Source organism: Mus pahari, chromosome 13, assembly GCF_900095145.1.
Source record: "Mus pahari chromosome 13, PAHARI_EIJ_v1.1, whole genome shotgun sequence".
Taxonomy (NCBI): domain Eukaryota; kingdom Metazoa; phylum Chordata; class Mammalia; order Rodentia; family Muridae; genus Mus; species Mus pahari.
Genome location: NC_034602.1, coordinates 7,145,744 through 7,161,038, shown reverse-complemented (window position 1 = coordinate 7,161,038; position 15,295 = coordinate 7,145,744). Strand labels below are relative to the sequence as shown.

Genomic DNA, 15,295 nt, shown 5'->3' with positions numbered 1-15,295 from the left:
ATTAAAGGTGTGTGCCACTACTGCCCAGCTTACCTGAAAGTTCTCAATCACTTAGGAACTAAAATAACTCTTTTGTCATAACGTTTCTGAAAAAGGCTTTCTTCACATACAGGAAACAGTAGGTGAGCAGAACCCAGTGGAAATGTGTTTCCTGTTTGGAGAGGGCAGTCACACTATGGGGGCTATTGCACTGGAGTTGGAAGTATAGACAAGAGCACAGACTCTCACAAAGACAGCTACTAAAACAAATGTGTCTTGGTGACTTGCTGCCATTCAATAGAATATACTGAAGATGACATCAAGCATCACACAGCGGATGCAGCATTTGCTGATTCTCTGTCCCTCTGTGGGTACCTGGCTTTGTTTGTTTGTTTTGAGACAGATTTTGGTTTGAGAATGTCCCCATAGATACAAATATTTGAATTCTAGGTCTCAAGTTGGTAGAATTGCTTGGGAAGGATTAGACGTCTGTTTTCCTTGCTGGAGAACATGTGTCACTGTGGATGGGTTTGAGATACCAAAAGTCCATGCCATTCTCTCCGCCTCTGGGTTATGGCTCAAGAGGTAAGCTCTTAGCCACTGTTCCAGCACCGCGCTCCCTGCTGTGATGGTCATGGAACCTTAAGCCACACATAAATGTTTCTTCCATAAGTTGCCTTGGTCATGTGTGGGATGGTGGACCATGAGAGGAAGTCCAGCTAAAGGCTAGAAGCCCCAGAGGCCCTGAAGGGATGGTTGAAGATGTGCCTGCTCCTGGCACCAGGCCCCTGCCATGCATGTAGTGCCCTCTCCCCCCAACCCCATAGATTTGTGGCCTTCAGTCACATAAGGGCAATGCCCCAAAGCCTTCCACGTCTCAGACCAAGACAATAGGAAAAAGAGACATGACCACTGTCAAGTAGGCTCAAAACAGTGTTCTCCATGCTAATGAGGTACGTAGAGGCCCGAGGGCATTGCCAATAAGCTTCCTTCCCAGACACTCCTCCCTGCAAAAGGTATTTAATCTCAGGCCCACCCTGAGAAGGGGGGAATGGTTTTATGTATCCATTTTCTGCCAGCCAATAAACTGTTCAGAACCATGGGCTGCCTCTCTTCATCAAGATCCTCTGTGGGTAGCCAAGAAGGCCTTTGCCCACAGAGCTGCGGCCTAATCTCCTGTAGAAGGCCTCTCTGTGCTCCCAGCCACAATTGACACCAAGCCTGCATCCAACAAACTAAGAAAAATCTCTGCTGAGACAAGCCAGAGCTCCCCTCTCCCCCCGGCCCTGGATGAGCTGCTGCCCCCTGCCCTCAGGACCCAGACCTGTTCTCTGCTCTTCTGTAACTCTCAGCAGTGCCTGGATGTCCAAGAGCCTGAGAACCTCAGGGCCCTAGCTTTGTCGAAGGCCTCTGGTGGGGACCAGCTCTGGCCTTCCCACCTGTAGAGCAGTGTCTACGGTTTCCGGTTTCGTACAGCCTAGCACCACCCCAGCACTGGGCGTGGGGGTAAGTGCAGTCATACTGCCTGTGTCGCACCATGCCTTGTTGGCAGAGTGGATGCAGGCCAACAATCTTGCAGTCATGGTGTTTTACCTCAGCAACAGAAAAATAACAAAGACAACAGGGTTTCATTATATAACTCCAACTAGCCTGAAACACAGCCTCACTGTGTAGACCAGGCTGCCCTCAAACTCAGAAATCTGTGTTGCTCATTCCTCCTGGTGCTGTTCCACAGCCAGTGGGCTGTTTTGTTTGTTTGATATCCATCTGCATTTTTATTTTGTTTGAGATAGTATCTCATTATGTAGTTCAGGCTGGCCTCAAATTCACTTTCCTTCTGCCCCAACATTGACTGCAGGCATATACCACCATATGCAGCCCTCATTTGGCATCTCTAGCTGGCCAACCTCTGGCCAACATTACAAGCTCAACAGAGCTAAAATTCACTTTAAAGAAAAAATCACTCATCTTTCCTCTAGGATTCCCATTCGGGAGTCTCTCACATCTCCAAACTCAGGAGCCACCACGCCCTGGACTCCTTACACAGTCACCTCCCAATGCCACATCTGTACCCTTCCCACGTGAAATGGCACCAAAGCAGTCTCCATACCCTAACCACTCCTGGGTCTCTGCCCGCCCCCAACCATTACTGCCATCAACTTCTGTTACTGTTCTACGTCAACTTAAAGAAATGTAAACCAGCCGGGCGTGGTGGCGCACGCCTGTAATCCCAGCACTCGGGAGGCAGAGGCAGGCGGATTTCTGAGTGCGAGGCCAGCCTGGTCTACAGAGTGAGTTCCAGGACAGCCAGGGCTACACAGAGAAACCCTGTCTCAGAAACACAACAACAACAACAACAATGACAACAACAAAAACAAACAAATGTAAACCTGGGTAAGGGCTAGGAAGAGTCTTCGTTTTCCAAAGTTAGAACAAAACCAAATAAATGTGAGCAGCACCTCAGAACGGATAAAATTCAAATGAACAATGCTCGTCCCACGGGCACTGCTGCTGTGCCATGGTCCTGGGGATTCTGGGAGCCTGAGTGCCTGGACCGGGACAGCTCCTCATGGAACTTTCTCCAAGTCTTTCCTAGTACAGGAAATACTGACTCTGACATGTGTCAGTCTCACATGTACTCTTGTCAGTTTAGGATGAAGTAACTTGGTTCCATAAATGCAGAGGTGGAAGCAGACATTGAAATTACAAACTGGAACACACGGCAATAGAGATATGTAGGTAAGTCTGATTTTTCCTTAAATGGTAAATATTCATAACAGAATCTCTACAATTGTCCAAAGACAGAAGAACTGTCCATCAGCAGATAGAGGGTAAGCTCAGCAGGGCACACACAAATGCAATGTCACTCTGCTGTCCAGGCATGAAGGTGGTGACACCCACATCACTCGTGAGGACACTGCTAAATGACACAAGCCAGCCTTCAAAGGAAACACAGGTGAAGTAGTCAGATTCACAGGGACTGGCAGCAGGGACAGGAGGAGGGACTGTGGGGCTAACACTGGGGTCCAGTGTTCCAGTTCTATCAGATGGTTTCTGTGAATGGCGGGAAATAATGACCATAATCCAGGGTGAATGAATTTACCACCACTGAGCAATCAGGTATATGTATGTTTTACCATAGTAAGTCAAAGTTGTAACATAGGTTTTAGGTAAAATATTAAAATGCTTCTTGAGAACACAGTCTCTCTGAGTATTTTGCACATCTCTCTCAGCTCAGACCAATTTAACGTATTCTCCTACCATGCTTCTACCTCACTTGGGACACTGACAGTTGTCTGGCTGCTCAGTACATCCGAGTTACCCAAGTGACCTGTCAGGACTCTGACAGGAATCCACAGCTGTGACCACGAGCTCTCCGCACAGACATGACCCACAACCCCATCACATTTGCTAATGTTTCCTGCAATCCTGTGAAGGTGGCCATTATGCTCTATGATGAATATTCCACATTTGATCAGCATATTCTTATTAGTGATGAGGTCTTGTATATTTCCCAGACTGGTCTCACACAGATTCAAGTCATCTCCTGAAGTTGGCCTCCCAAGTAGCTGATACTACAGGTGTGTGTCCCTGCTCCTGCCTTTGACAGTAATTTTAAATGACAGAAATCAAGAATGGTTTAATCCTAAAGCTTGCCAAATTTAGCAGTAGGTTTTGTTGGTAGTAGTTTGTTTTTTGAACCAACCTTATAAAGTAATAATCAGTACAAAGAAGGTTCTGGATTATCTGCAATGCAAAGAGGACCCCAGACATAGGTTTCAGAGTTCTCATGGTGGTAGCTACAGCATGATCATGAATGCCTCTGATCAAAGAATCCAAAGTGTGGCCTTTCTAAAACACCTGAACAAACAGTATACTTACTGCTGTGCTAGACAGACATTTAAGGATATTTATTATAGTCAACTTACCAAGCTCAGATTTGTTTGTTAAAAACTATATTCTAGCTCAGTATTTTACTTTTACGTACAGAGTTTTGCACAGTTCTCTTCTTCCATGAAGGCAGAATCCCGTCTGTATTTGCTCACTTCTCATCCTTCTGCTGCCTTGACAGGACCCAGTACCCCCAGTCGATCCAAGCTGGTCAAAGGTTACACTTCTCGCACAGCTTTTTCTACACTTCATTTCCTTTCCTTATGTTCTCGAGCATAGCTTCGAGGTGTAGGGTATTCTTTTCCAAGATCCACAACGATCACCTCCTTAGAAAATGTCACTCCTTTTAAAGGTCGTTTTTGGCTTCCTGCAGCTGAAGATCTGTGGACATGTATGGGCATTTTCTCAGCAAGCTCACCCTGCAGAGAGAATGGGACAAATGACCAACCTATGGACAGCAAGGAGCCCTGCGTTTTAAAGCATTATTAATATGTACATTGAGAACAAGAAATAGAAAAAGTTTTCAAATGGTAAAAGAGTTTTCAGCAGTGATAATCAACCATACTTGATTCCCTACATTGACACGGACTAATATTATTTGAGGCTTGTAATCAAAGCTGACAGCAATATGGCCTAGTATCCCATTTTAGGCTACAGAGGAATGGAGGGAGCTCACGAAAGTTCTAGAAGTGTTTGGGTGCAGATGTGGAAGGTTCCCAGGACTATGGTAAGGACACAGTGCTTGTTTAGCAGCCATAGGAAGATCACAACTGACTTTAGTTTTCCATGGGACAAAAGTTTAGGCCCTAGGTAAGTAGCAAGGACCTTTATTGCTCTAAGATCCCAGGAGTATAAGAAAAACTGTAACAAAGGGGAAATAGTACAATACAGTCATGTAAGCATGAACGCTAACAGTGAAAGCCTGCGGCCTGACAGCGCCTCATCGAACCATTGTGATCTAATTACGCCCATGGTGTGACGCTGCTCCCCAATCAGACCTACACCCTGAGCAACCCCTGAGAGAGAACATGTCACCTCATGGTTGGTTTCTCTAGCATTCACAAGCTCATATGTCTGTCTCTTTTTGTAGTCTTCTGCCTTGATGTTGTCTCCTAAGGATGTGGCCATCTCTTCTTTACTCTGCCTTTGCACAAGAATGCTAGGCCTCATTGGCAAGCCCATGTTTAAAAAGTGCAGTAGGACCCTGGGAAATCAAGAGGTTTTTTAAAAATCCATCCATCTTAGTCAACATTACCACAAATAATAATGGCTAGGACATCCACATCACTTTCTGTTGGTGTGTGTGTGTGTGTGTGTGTGTGTGTGTGTGTGTGTATGTAACTCTGTGTGTATGACTGTGTGTGTGTGACTGTGTGTATAATGCTGTGTGTTGTATATGTGTGTATGACTGTAACTCTGTGTGTCTGTGTGTATATATGTGTATATGTCTAAGTGTGTATTGTTTGTGTGACTATGTGTGTAACTGTGTATCTGTGTATGAATGTCTATGTGTATGTATGTGTGTGACTGTGTGTATGCATAACTGTGTGTGTGTGTTTGTGTGTGTATCTGGTATGTAAATATACAGTCTCTTATCTGACTGTGTGTGTGTGACTGTGTATAATGCTGTGTGTTGTATATGTGTGTATGACTGTAACTCTGTGTGTCTGTGTGTATATATGTGTATATGTCTAAGTGTGTATTGTGTGTGTGACTATGTGTGTAACTGTGTATCTCTGTATGAATGTCTATGTGTGTGTATGTGTGTGACTGTGTGTATGCATAACTGTGTGTGTGTGTTTGTGTGTGTATCTGGTATGTAAATATACAGTCTCTTATCTGCCTGGGTGTGTGTAGAGTTCAGAGACTGTTGCCAACTGATGTCATTTCTTTACTTTTTTTGGGGGGAGGGTAGATGGGATCAGTTAGTGAACCTGAAGTACACAGCTCCCCTGGGCTAGGGACTGTCTGTCTTTGCCCCCAGTTGGGGTTACAGATGTTGCTGTCATACTTACTGTTTTACATAGGCACTGGGAGCCAAACTTGGGGTGTCATACCTTGGCAGCAAGCCCTGTCCCCAGTCCCTAGACTTACTTGTCTTGATCTTCAGGTTTATCCATCTCTGCATTAGCAGCTATGCAGTCTTCGCCTGTACAGAGGGTCTTCAGTGGCTCTTCATGGTTGTGACCTCTGTAACTGAAATAACAAGCAAAGCTTCAAAAAAGAAGACTAAGCATGATATGGGACTTTCACCTTTAAACAGGAAACTGGCACTTTCCAAACTCTGAAGTGGAATACTTACTACAATACTTATTCTTTTTCAATTGGGGTTTTGAGACAGGGTCTCCAATAGCCTAGATTGACCTCGAAACCTCTGTGTAATAATGACCTTGAATTACTAATCCTCCTGCCTCTCCCTCCAGAATTCTAGGATTACAGGTGTGTGCCACCTGTTTACATCTGTGTGCCACTAGCTACCTAAAATTATTATATATTATTTCTTTATATACTTGCTATGTGCCTTGAGATCTACTTTGAGTATTAACATGGGCTTATACCATTTATATAGAAAAATTGCCAGTAAGAAGAGGATACAAATGAAGCAGATAAGCAGGATGAAGAAGAATGTGATCGCTGTGGTCTCAAAGGCCATGGTGTTCGTTGTGAAAATCTCCTCTATTTTCCCAGTCTCACTTTGCTCAAACATTTTTGTTCAGCCTTGTTTGAATGCAGATTTCTTGTTCTTTATGTTTTCTAGAAACAGAAGAACAAAAGGCTGTTTTCAGTGTCGCTCTCCCACTGAGGAGCTTCAAAGAGGAGTCTCAGCTTGCTTTGGTGGAAGTGACTCACACTGCCTCATTTCTCTTCATAAAGGCAGTAAGAGGCTGCAGTGGCTGGAGGGGAGACTGAACTTGGACCCACTGCTCACTCAAGCTGACTCCCCCTCATCCCAAAATTGCCAAAACCCAAAGGAGTGAGGTCTTGGAGCAGCTGGAGACAGACCCAAGTCCTGATTCTTCTCTCAGTGACCTCACAGAACCATGGAACTGTTGAGCTCCAGCCCATGGCCTGAGGGCAGGAAGGCCACCAACCTCTCTGGGGGCTGTGGACTATAGCCATTCTCTTGCAGGTAGAGGACATTTGGCACTGTCTTAGTCAGTTTTTAGACACGTATTTTCCAGAGTGTAGCTTTCTTCTCCTGACTCAAACCTCACTGGCGAGATTAGATGACCCGCTTTCTTATGAAACCCACCTCCATCACCTGGATCAGGGTAACTAAGGCCTCCTCTCCAGGAGGAATGGCCTACGCTCTTTATTCCATCTCACCGTGCTGGCTTCCTAGAGTCACAACCAGGTGCCGTGAAGGCAGCACGGTGTAGCTCAAGGAAGCAGGAGTAGAACAAGATGGTAAGTCAGAAGATGAAGGCAGGCCGGACCTAACCAGGTAGGTAGAGGGTAAACCCATGTCAGAAAGGGCAGAGCTGCATTTTCCTAGATGAAAGCAGTTTGAGAAGGGATGTAACAATACCGGGCGTGGTGGCACAGGCCTGCTACTGGGTTGATGCAGGCTCAGGCAGGAGGGTTATGTTTAAAATATCACTTATCAAAACCCTGCTTCAAAACAAAACACAGGGCAGCTTCTGCCAACTCGAAAGAGTCCAAGCTGAGGCTGGTCGGGGCCCTCGGTCCACACTGCATTGTTAATTCCAAGGACCACAGAGGAATACTTTGTACTGAACAGAAATTTATTCCTCACCTCTGGAAGGAAGAAGCTTGAGATCAAGGAGTCTACAGGTTAGGGTTGGGCCCCTTTCTGCCAGTCACTGCTTTGCAACGTCCTCCCTAAGGAAGGAGTGTTCCACGCTGTGTGCTCCACATCCTGTGGCAGAGGACAGACTCTCCTCTGCAGACCTTGTTTATGACCATCCACAAAGGCCCCACCCTGCTGCTCTGGGGACAGAGTGTCAAAAGTGGATTTTAGAGAGATACTTTCATATCATAGAAGAGGTCTTTGGCCAGACCAGAGCAATAGTGCCTCATCCAGAAGGGCTCCACCCTCTCCATCTTTGTGGAGGGGGAGGGGAACTGGAGGTCAAATTTTGTACAAACTGGGGACATTGGTACCTAGCACCTAGCAGAGTCGTAACAATCCTGGTGGGTTCCTCGATGAAGGTACACAGCTTTTCCCACACTCCCTGATCCTGTGGCCGTGGGCCTGAGTCTGTTCCTGTCTTTCTACACATAAAGGCTGCTTCTGAGAAGATAGAAATGATTTATTTGGATCTACTAATGGTTGTTCAAGTAGATACATACGCAAACCCAGTACACTCTGTCCTCTTTGTGGACACTGTGTCTCAATATGAAGGGGAATGGGCCATTTTCAAGTGTGAGTATGAGGCGGATAGCAGTGCTGGAGGGGCGTGGACTTCTGTGAGCTGCTCCTGTTTCCAGGATTGACACTATAGACAGGGTACAGCTTGAGAGTGGGTAAGCCTGTCCCTGGGTGTAGCCACCAGCAGCTACACGAACTGAGTTCCTGAAAGGAAGACTGGGGCTGCATGAGAGAGACAACGAGAGAAGAATGAGACCAAGACAAGTACTGATCAAGGTCCAAAGTTTATTTTTGAGTCTGAACTTAAAAAGGGGAAAGCCCATCCCCCACCACGCCAGGCTCTCCTTGCTTTGTTGCCAGGCTCTCATCACTCTTGCCAGGCTGTTGCTTTGTCTAGATCTCCTCCGGAAGACAGGTTCAGCTTCTCAGCAGGTAGTGTTGTCTTGGAGAAAACCACAGATGTGGCAGAACTATAGACCTTATTTAGGTTGGAAGATTCGGGCTAGCTGGCAGTGGCAGAGGAGGTCTGAGTCAGTCTGCTCAGGCTGGGGGAGGGTACACCTGGGGGCTTTCACTGAGTGTGACAGTGGATATCATAAGTTTGTATGTATTGTTAATATGATTCTGGGAACTGGGAAGATGTTGTGGATAGCCCTGGGGCTAATTTTATTTGATGATAATTCCATTCTCCTGAGAAGGGTTGTGAATAGGAAAGAGTCAGCACTCAGGTGATTTCCTGTAAACCTTCTTCCTACCTTAATGTGTAAAATAAAGGAGAGCTGATGATTGGGCAGATAAAGGGAAGGTGGAGAGGAAGGTGGGGGAGAGAAGAAGGAGAAAATGGAATAGAGAGAGGATGCAGAGGAGGGGGAAGAAGAAAAGCAGAGCAAAAGCACATGGCCTGGAGAAACCACAAGTTCTAAGGGGTCTCATAGATGTGGAAGATGTTAGTATAGCAATAGATCTGCCCAATCTAGGCGCACAGCATGTATTCGTATTAACTGAGTTGGAGCATATTTGGGTTGGAGATTTACCACAACAAAATGGTGCCCAATGTATATTTGAACTCAACTAACCTGAGATAAAAATTCACTGACCCCAACCCCTGAATGAGGCTTGAGCAGAGATATGGGCTGCAGCAGGGTGGATTTGAAGCCGACTAGATAGGGAATATTAGCCACTGACTCCAAGTAGAGAGAGCGGTGATAATTGCCTGGTATGAACAGGTATTAGTTAATAGAAGTCTGTGGCTCCAGGTAGAGAGCACAACAGATATTATAATAGGTATTAATTAAATAAATGTCTGTGGCTCCAGGTAGCGAGCACACCAGATAGATGGTATAACAGGATGGCTGATCTAGGCAGAGAGCTTAACAATTAAAAACTATCTGCTTCCAAAGGCAGATATTAGTGGAGGTTTGAATTAGTTGCTTTAAAGATGGTATAAAAAACAAAAAAAAAAAAAAAAAAAAAAAAAAAAAAAAAAAAGAGTGTATAAAGATATATTGCTCTAATAAATCTTACAGGATACTCATATTCTGTCTAACATGGTGTCTTAGTGAGGGTTTCTATTCCTGGACAAAACATCATGACCAAGAAGCAAGTTGGGAAGGAAAGGGCTTATTCAGCTTACAGTTCTACGTTGCTATTCATCATCAAAAGGAAACCAGGACTGGAACTCATCCAAATCGGGAAGCAGGAGCTGAGCAGAGGCCATGGAGGGATGTTTCTTACTGGCTTGCTTCTACTGGTTTGTTCAGCTTGCTTTCTTATAGAACCAAGACTACCAGCCCAGAGATGGCACCACCCACAAGGGGACTTCCCCCTTGATCACTAATTGAGAAAATGCCTTACAGCTGGATCTCATGGAGGCATTTCCCCAACTGAAGCTCCTTTCTCTGTGATAACTCCAGCCTGTATCAAGTTGACACACAAAACCAGCCAGTACATGTGGCCTCCACAGGAATTTTGGGTTTAAACCCTGGTTTGACAAGCTGCCTCTTATAGGCAGGTATAGAAAGGAAGGGAAAGAGAAAAGGAAAGGAAAATAGAAATGTGAATCAATTGTTTTAAAGATGGTATAATAAAGTCTGTTGGAGACTCATATTCTGTCTAATGTGGACTCCATAGGAATTTTGGGTTATCTTGACATGACAAATTAGAAAGGCCTAAATAGGCTAAAATGTGTGTGATTTTGAGTATTGTGGATGCTTTATTGATCCTCTGGGACAACGGGCAAGGACAGGTTTTCCTGGTTACTGACTGAAGAAGGATATACTGATTTGGGGAAAAGGTTTTGTCTTTGTGTTTTTGGAAAAGGTGATTAATGTATTTACACCTTCCAGAGTTATATGGATCAGATTTGATAGAGGGAGACCCCCTGAGAACTAGATTCCAGAGAATCAAACAAAACGTTTATCTTGATGATACTAAAATTTTGTTTGAAGATTTATGTATTGCAGAATATGGTGAATTTTATTGTCAGACAAGCTAAACTGACCTGCCTGAACTCCTGACGTCTTGGTTTTTGATCCGGATCCAGTCAGGACTCAGACATCAGAGACTAATACAGTCACTGGTGTGGTCCTTTTAAGGCCCACCAACTTCCCCATTTTCCCTCCTCTCCCTTCAAAATATCTCAATGCCCATATTCACCTTGAAGAAGTTATGAAGAGTCGTTGTCCCAGTTCCCTAAGCTTTGGGGCTGGGGACGGTTACTATAGGTTGTCTTTGATACTAAAAAATTTGAAGTACAGGGCTTAGACCCAGTCCTTCTACTGCTGTTATTATAAACAGATCTGAGATGTCTAAGCCTGTGAGTTAAGGGCCAAATAGGAAATTCATGGCTCTGAGTTTAATGTTAGTGTGTTTTCAATTATTTTAATTAGAAATGGCTGAGAATAGTTAACAGAACAGTCCAGATTTCTTCATATAGATATTTGGTTTTCAAAAATGTCAGAAGTCCACAGAACGTGACATTTAATTGTGGGAAGCCACATAACGCCATTACAAGATGGCGCTGGCTGGCGCTGGCTACTGCTGGACACTGCCTGCAAGTCCTTGTAAACAACCAATGTGNGCATGTGCAAAAGGGTTTTCACACCAAGTCACAGCTCATCCCGGAGTATGCAAATGAGGGACTGAAAGCAACACCAATCAGGTATGGCCACGCCACTCCTAAGCCTATTTAACCAGCGCCAGTTTTGGGGCTCGGGGTCTTTCACCTTTGCAATCAAACTCTCCCAATAAACGTGTGCAGAAGAATCCTGTTGTGGCATCTTCCTTGCTGGCGAGTTGGGCGTCTACATTTAATGTTATTTATTCGCTTGTTGTTGAGACCAGTTTGCTCCTGACAGCTTTCACTGTCTTGGATTCAAAGAAGAAACTGAGCATCTTTGAGTTACTCCAGTTGTGGCAAAACAGCCACTAGGCAAGNATTGTCTCATTTCATCTACAGACATAATACTGTCCAAAGAAAGGACATAATTACAGGTTAGGACAGCGTGATTCTGCCAAGACAGAGTAGGCTAGTCCTTAATATTCCTAAGTCTGTCAGATGACCCTGGCCAGTAGGCTGAAGACCAATGCTCCAATGTGTTGAAGGGACTGTCCAGGTGATCAGCGGTCTCTATAAATTAGCTAAGTTTTGGAAGCTGTGTTAGACTTCCTATATATTTTCAGGTAATATCAGTCGTTCTTGAATTTCTGATGGGGTTGAAAAACTACATAGTCTCCTAGCCAACCCAGGCTGTTCACTTTGAGAGGAACAGATCTGAGAGGATGGTTTTCAGATGGCATTCAATCTAAAGCCAAGACATAGCCAGGCGCAGAACTATAGTCTTTAAAGATAGATGACAGAGGGTCTATTTAATTAACAAAGATGGTGGACTGGGTGTTAGGTCTCTTGTACTTTATAAGTTACAAAATAGTACTGTTTATGTTCAATTGTATCTGAGATAAAATAGTCTTTTAATTGGACAAAGGGGGAGGTGTTGTGGATAGCCCTGGGGGCTAATTATATTTGATGTTAATTCCATTCTCTCGTGAGGGGGTTTGAACAAGGAATGAGTCAGCACTCAGGTGATTTCCTGTAAACTTGCTTCCCACCTTAATTTGTAAAATAAGGGAGAGCTGATGATTGGGGAGATAGAGGGAAGGTGGAGCGGAAGTGGGAGAGAGAGGAGGAGAAAATGGAATAGGAAGAGGATGCAGAGGAGGAGGAAGAAGTAGAAAAGTGGAGCATAAGCACATGGCCTGGAGAAAGCACACGTTCTAAGGGGTCTCATAAGCTGTGGAAGATGGTAGTGTATCAGTAGATCTGCCCAAGCTAGGCTCACAGAATGTATTCATATTAACTGTGCTCCATTTTCATTGCTTGGGCATATTTGGGTTGGAGATTTACTGCAACAGGAAGATACCCAAATTTTGTTTTTAAATCATATTCAAATGCATCAGACTAAGTTTGGGAGGCTGTCAGGCTACTTGACGAGAGCTTTCGAGAACCTAACCACATATGCCTGCTTCAAACTCCATTCGAGGCAGGGTAATAGTCAGTTCCGCAGACGTCCGGGTGGGTTAACTAAACCAAAAATGAGTTTCTGCAAAGGCTTTGCCATTGTTCCAATATTTCTGCATTCTGCTTAGCTAAGCTATCTGTGTCAGCTGCAGGACTCCCCACGCCACCTTTTTAAGTGTATTTGATCTGATTTAATCCTAGCATTCTAACATTTAAACTCACATTTGTTTTTATCATAACATTACTCATGTTCAAAGTTTTTCAGATCCAATTTATTGGGTCCCGAGGCAGTTACCAATATGGCTATTTCTAGATGAACAGAAGTGTATGTCAGAAGTGTCCCTCATTGGGATTTACGCTGAGAGGTGGTATGTAGTTTCCAGAGCAGGAACTTCAGGTGATCTAGAAGCCCTGACTAGAAAAGTCAAGGATTGGTATCCCTTAGGGTAAGCATCATTTGAAGTTATGAACAAGGACCAAAGATATAAAACAAAATTAAAACAATACAACCAAGTGTAGGGTGTCATGTCTTACAGGTGGAAGGATGGGCCAATGTCTCATTGTGCAATAATTTGTTAAGTTTTGGAAGAAACAGTTCTAATGAATGACTGAATTGACTTATTTAATTTTATGTCTGTGGGTGTTTTGTCTGCACACCATGTATGTGTATCTTGTGCCTGTGGAGGATCTGTTGGAACTGGATGGCTGTGAGCCTCCAGTGTGGGTGTTGGGACTCAAGCCCCACAGCTATCTGCCCATCTCACTAACTAGCAACTGAAGGAATGCTGTAAAAGTAGTTTGAGGCTAAGAATACAGTTCTTCATACTTTCCTAAACATTCACTCAAGCCTTCCAACATAACACAATATGTGCTTTCCTGTGAGCCCTTGTCCTAACGTCTAGAATTGTGTCATGTTTATGGTTTTGTTTCAAGTTAGAGATTTATTTTCCCCCCTGACAGAATGTGTTTTTGAAAGTTAATCTTGGTCCCTGCTAAAAAAGAAATCCTTTTTTTTCCTTCTTTTTAAAACCAATCAATCTGCTTGTAGTAACCCCTACAATGGATGTGTATTTTTTGCATATGTGAACACACTTGTTCATACTTTCCTGTATGTTCACACAGACATCCCACAGAACACAATACAGTGTTTTAAATAAGGAATCAAGGACTTTTTTTTTTAAATCCCTTCCCCCTTTAACAGGTTCAAACTGTGTTTAGTAATCTCTGCAGTGGATAGGGTTTGTTTGTGGCTGTGAACACAGGTCTTCATTCTTTGTCGTACTCTCACACAGGCATCCCAACATAAGACAAGATGTCCATGCCCATGTGTAACTCTTTGTCCTAATGTCTATTGTCATGTTTATGTTTTTTTCCAGTTAGAGATTTGTTTCCTCCCTTAACCTCATGTATTTTTGATGTGAAGCCTAGGAAGTTGCTGAATTAAACTCCTTATTTTTATCTCTTCAAACTGCTTTCAGTAGTGCTTGCAATGGATGCTTATTGTTTGTATATGTGAACACAGTTGTTCACACTCTCCTGTACATTCATTCACACAGGCAGAGCACAGAACACAATACAGTGTTTTTAATAAAGAAAAGAATGTTGTCATCATCTGTCCCATGAGAATGATTTCAATAGTTGGTGGGAGTGGATTTATGTGTGTCTGACCTTTGGTGTCCCTTTGAGGAGATAACATAATTGCTTTTCCTGTTTCTCATTTTGAGTGTTTTCTGGAAAGTTATGTTTAATCCTGGACAAGTGGCTCTAGTTAGTAATTCCCTAGAATTTGAGAGTTGGCTAAGGCTGGTAGAATTTTGTTGTGGGTTATACCTTCCTGTTAAGTGTTACTCTCCTGGAGATGGCCTTGTCAGCTGAGATTCCATAAGTGCTTCTGTCAAAGACTTTAGAGAAACACTTGACAATATTTAACCTACTCAACAATCAAACTACCCAAAAAATAGAAACAAAAGTAAATTACTTTTAATATAGCAAAGGCCATACATTGTCTTAGATATGAGTATTGTTTTAGAGTATCTTTATTCTATTGTTTTGAGTGTATGGGTGTTTAACTTGCATGTCTGTGCACCATGTGCATGCAGGATACTTGGAGGCCAGACCCACAAGAACTAGAGTTACAGTTGGCTGTGAGTGACTATGTGGGTACCGGGAATCAAACCTGGTTCCTTTGCAACAACAGCCAGTGCTCTTACCTACCGAGCCATCTCTCCAGTCTGAGTAGTCTCTGCATTAGTGGTGTAAATAAATGACAGTATATGGGTATGGCAGTATACTTTAATTTTTCTAAATGTATGACATTTTCATATTGAAGTATTATAAACAGGATATTCTCACCCAAACATAAATATATAATATTGTTTTTTAAATTATTTATTTTATTTATATGAGTACACTGTAGCTGTCTTCAGACACACCAGAAGAGGGCATCAGATCTCATTCAGATGGTTGTGAGCCACCATGTGGTTGCTGGGAATTGAACTTAGGACCTCTGGAAGAGCAGTCAGTGCACTTAACCACTGAGCCATCTCTCCAGCCCCACATAATATTGTTACAGGTGA

The 15,295-nt window shown here is 43.6% G+C and overlaps 1 protein-coding gene across 2 annotated transcripts; it reads right to left on the bottom strand.

Moving 5' to 3' along the window:
- Positions 1-3,875: 3,875 nt before the first annotated feature.
- On the bottom strand, positions 3,876-7,764 carry C13H2orf74 (chromosome 13 C2orf74 homolog). 2 transcript variants are annotated; one of them, XM_021211269.2, is made up of 6 exons: positions 7,628-7,764; positions 7,124-7,362; positions 6,429-6,624; positions 5,965-6,066; positions 4,906-5,074; positions 3,876-4,289 (listed from the first exon to the last, which is right to left on the bottom strand). In XM_021211269.2, the coding sequence occupies exons 3-6, from the start codon at positions 6,575-6,577 to the stop codon at positions 4,119-4,121; spliced, it is 591 nt and encodes a 196-aa protein (XP_021066928.1). In that variant the 5' UTR covers positions 6,578-6,624; positions 7,124-7,362; positions 7,628-7,764; the 3' UTR covers positions 3,876-4,118. The 2 variants fall into 2 exon arrangements, with proteins under 2 accessions (XP_021066928.1, XP_021066927.1); XM_021211268.1 differs by lacking the exons at positions 7,124-7,362; positions 7,628-7,764 and adding an exon at positions 6,721-6,846.
- Positions 7,765-15,295: the final 7,531 nt, after the last annotated feature.

What these genes read in the sequence shown, in the direction of transcription:
- C13H2orf74 (XM_021211269.2), bottom strand. Translation starts at nt 6,577, where the DNA reads ATGTTTGAGCAAAGTGAGACTGGGAAAATAGAGGAGATTTTCACAACG. An exon ending in AAACCTGAAGATCAAGACAA is followed by an intron (nt 5,075 to 5,964) that starts GTAAGTCTAGGG and finishes TTGATTTCCCAG; the next exon opens with GGTCCTACTGCACTTTTTAA. An exon ending in CTAGAGAAACCAACCATGAG is followed by an intron (nt 4,290 to 4,905) that starts GTGACATGTTCT and finishes TTCTCTCTGCAG; the next exon opens with GGTGAGCTTGCTGAGAAAAT.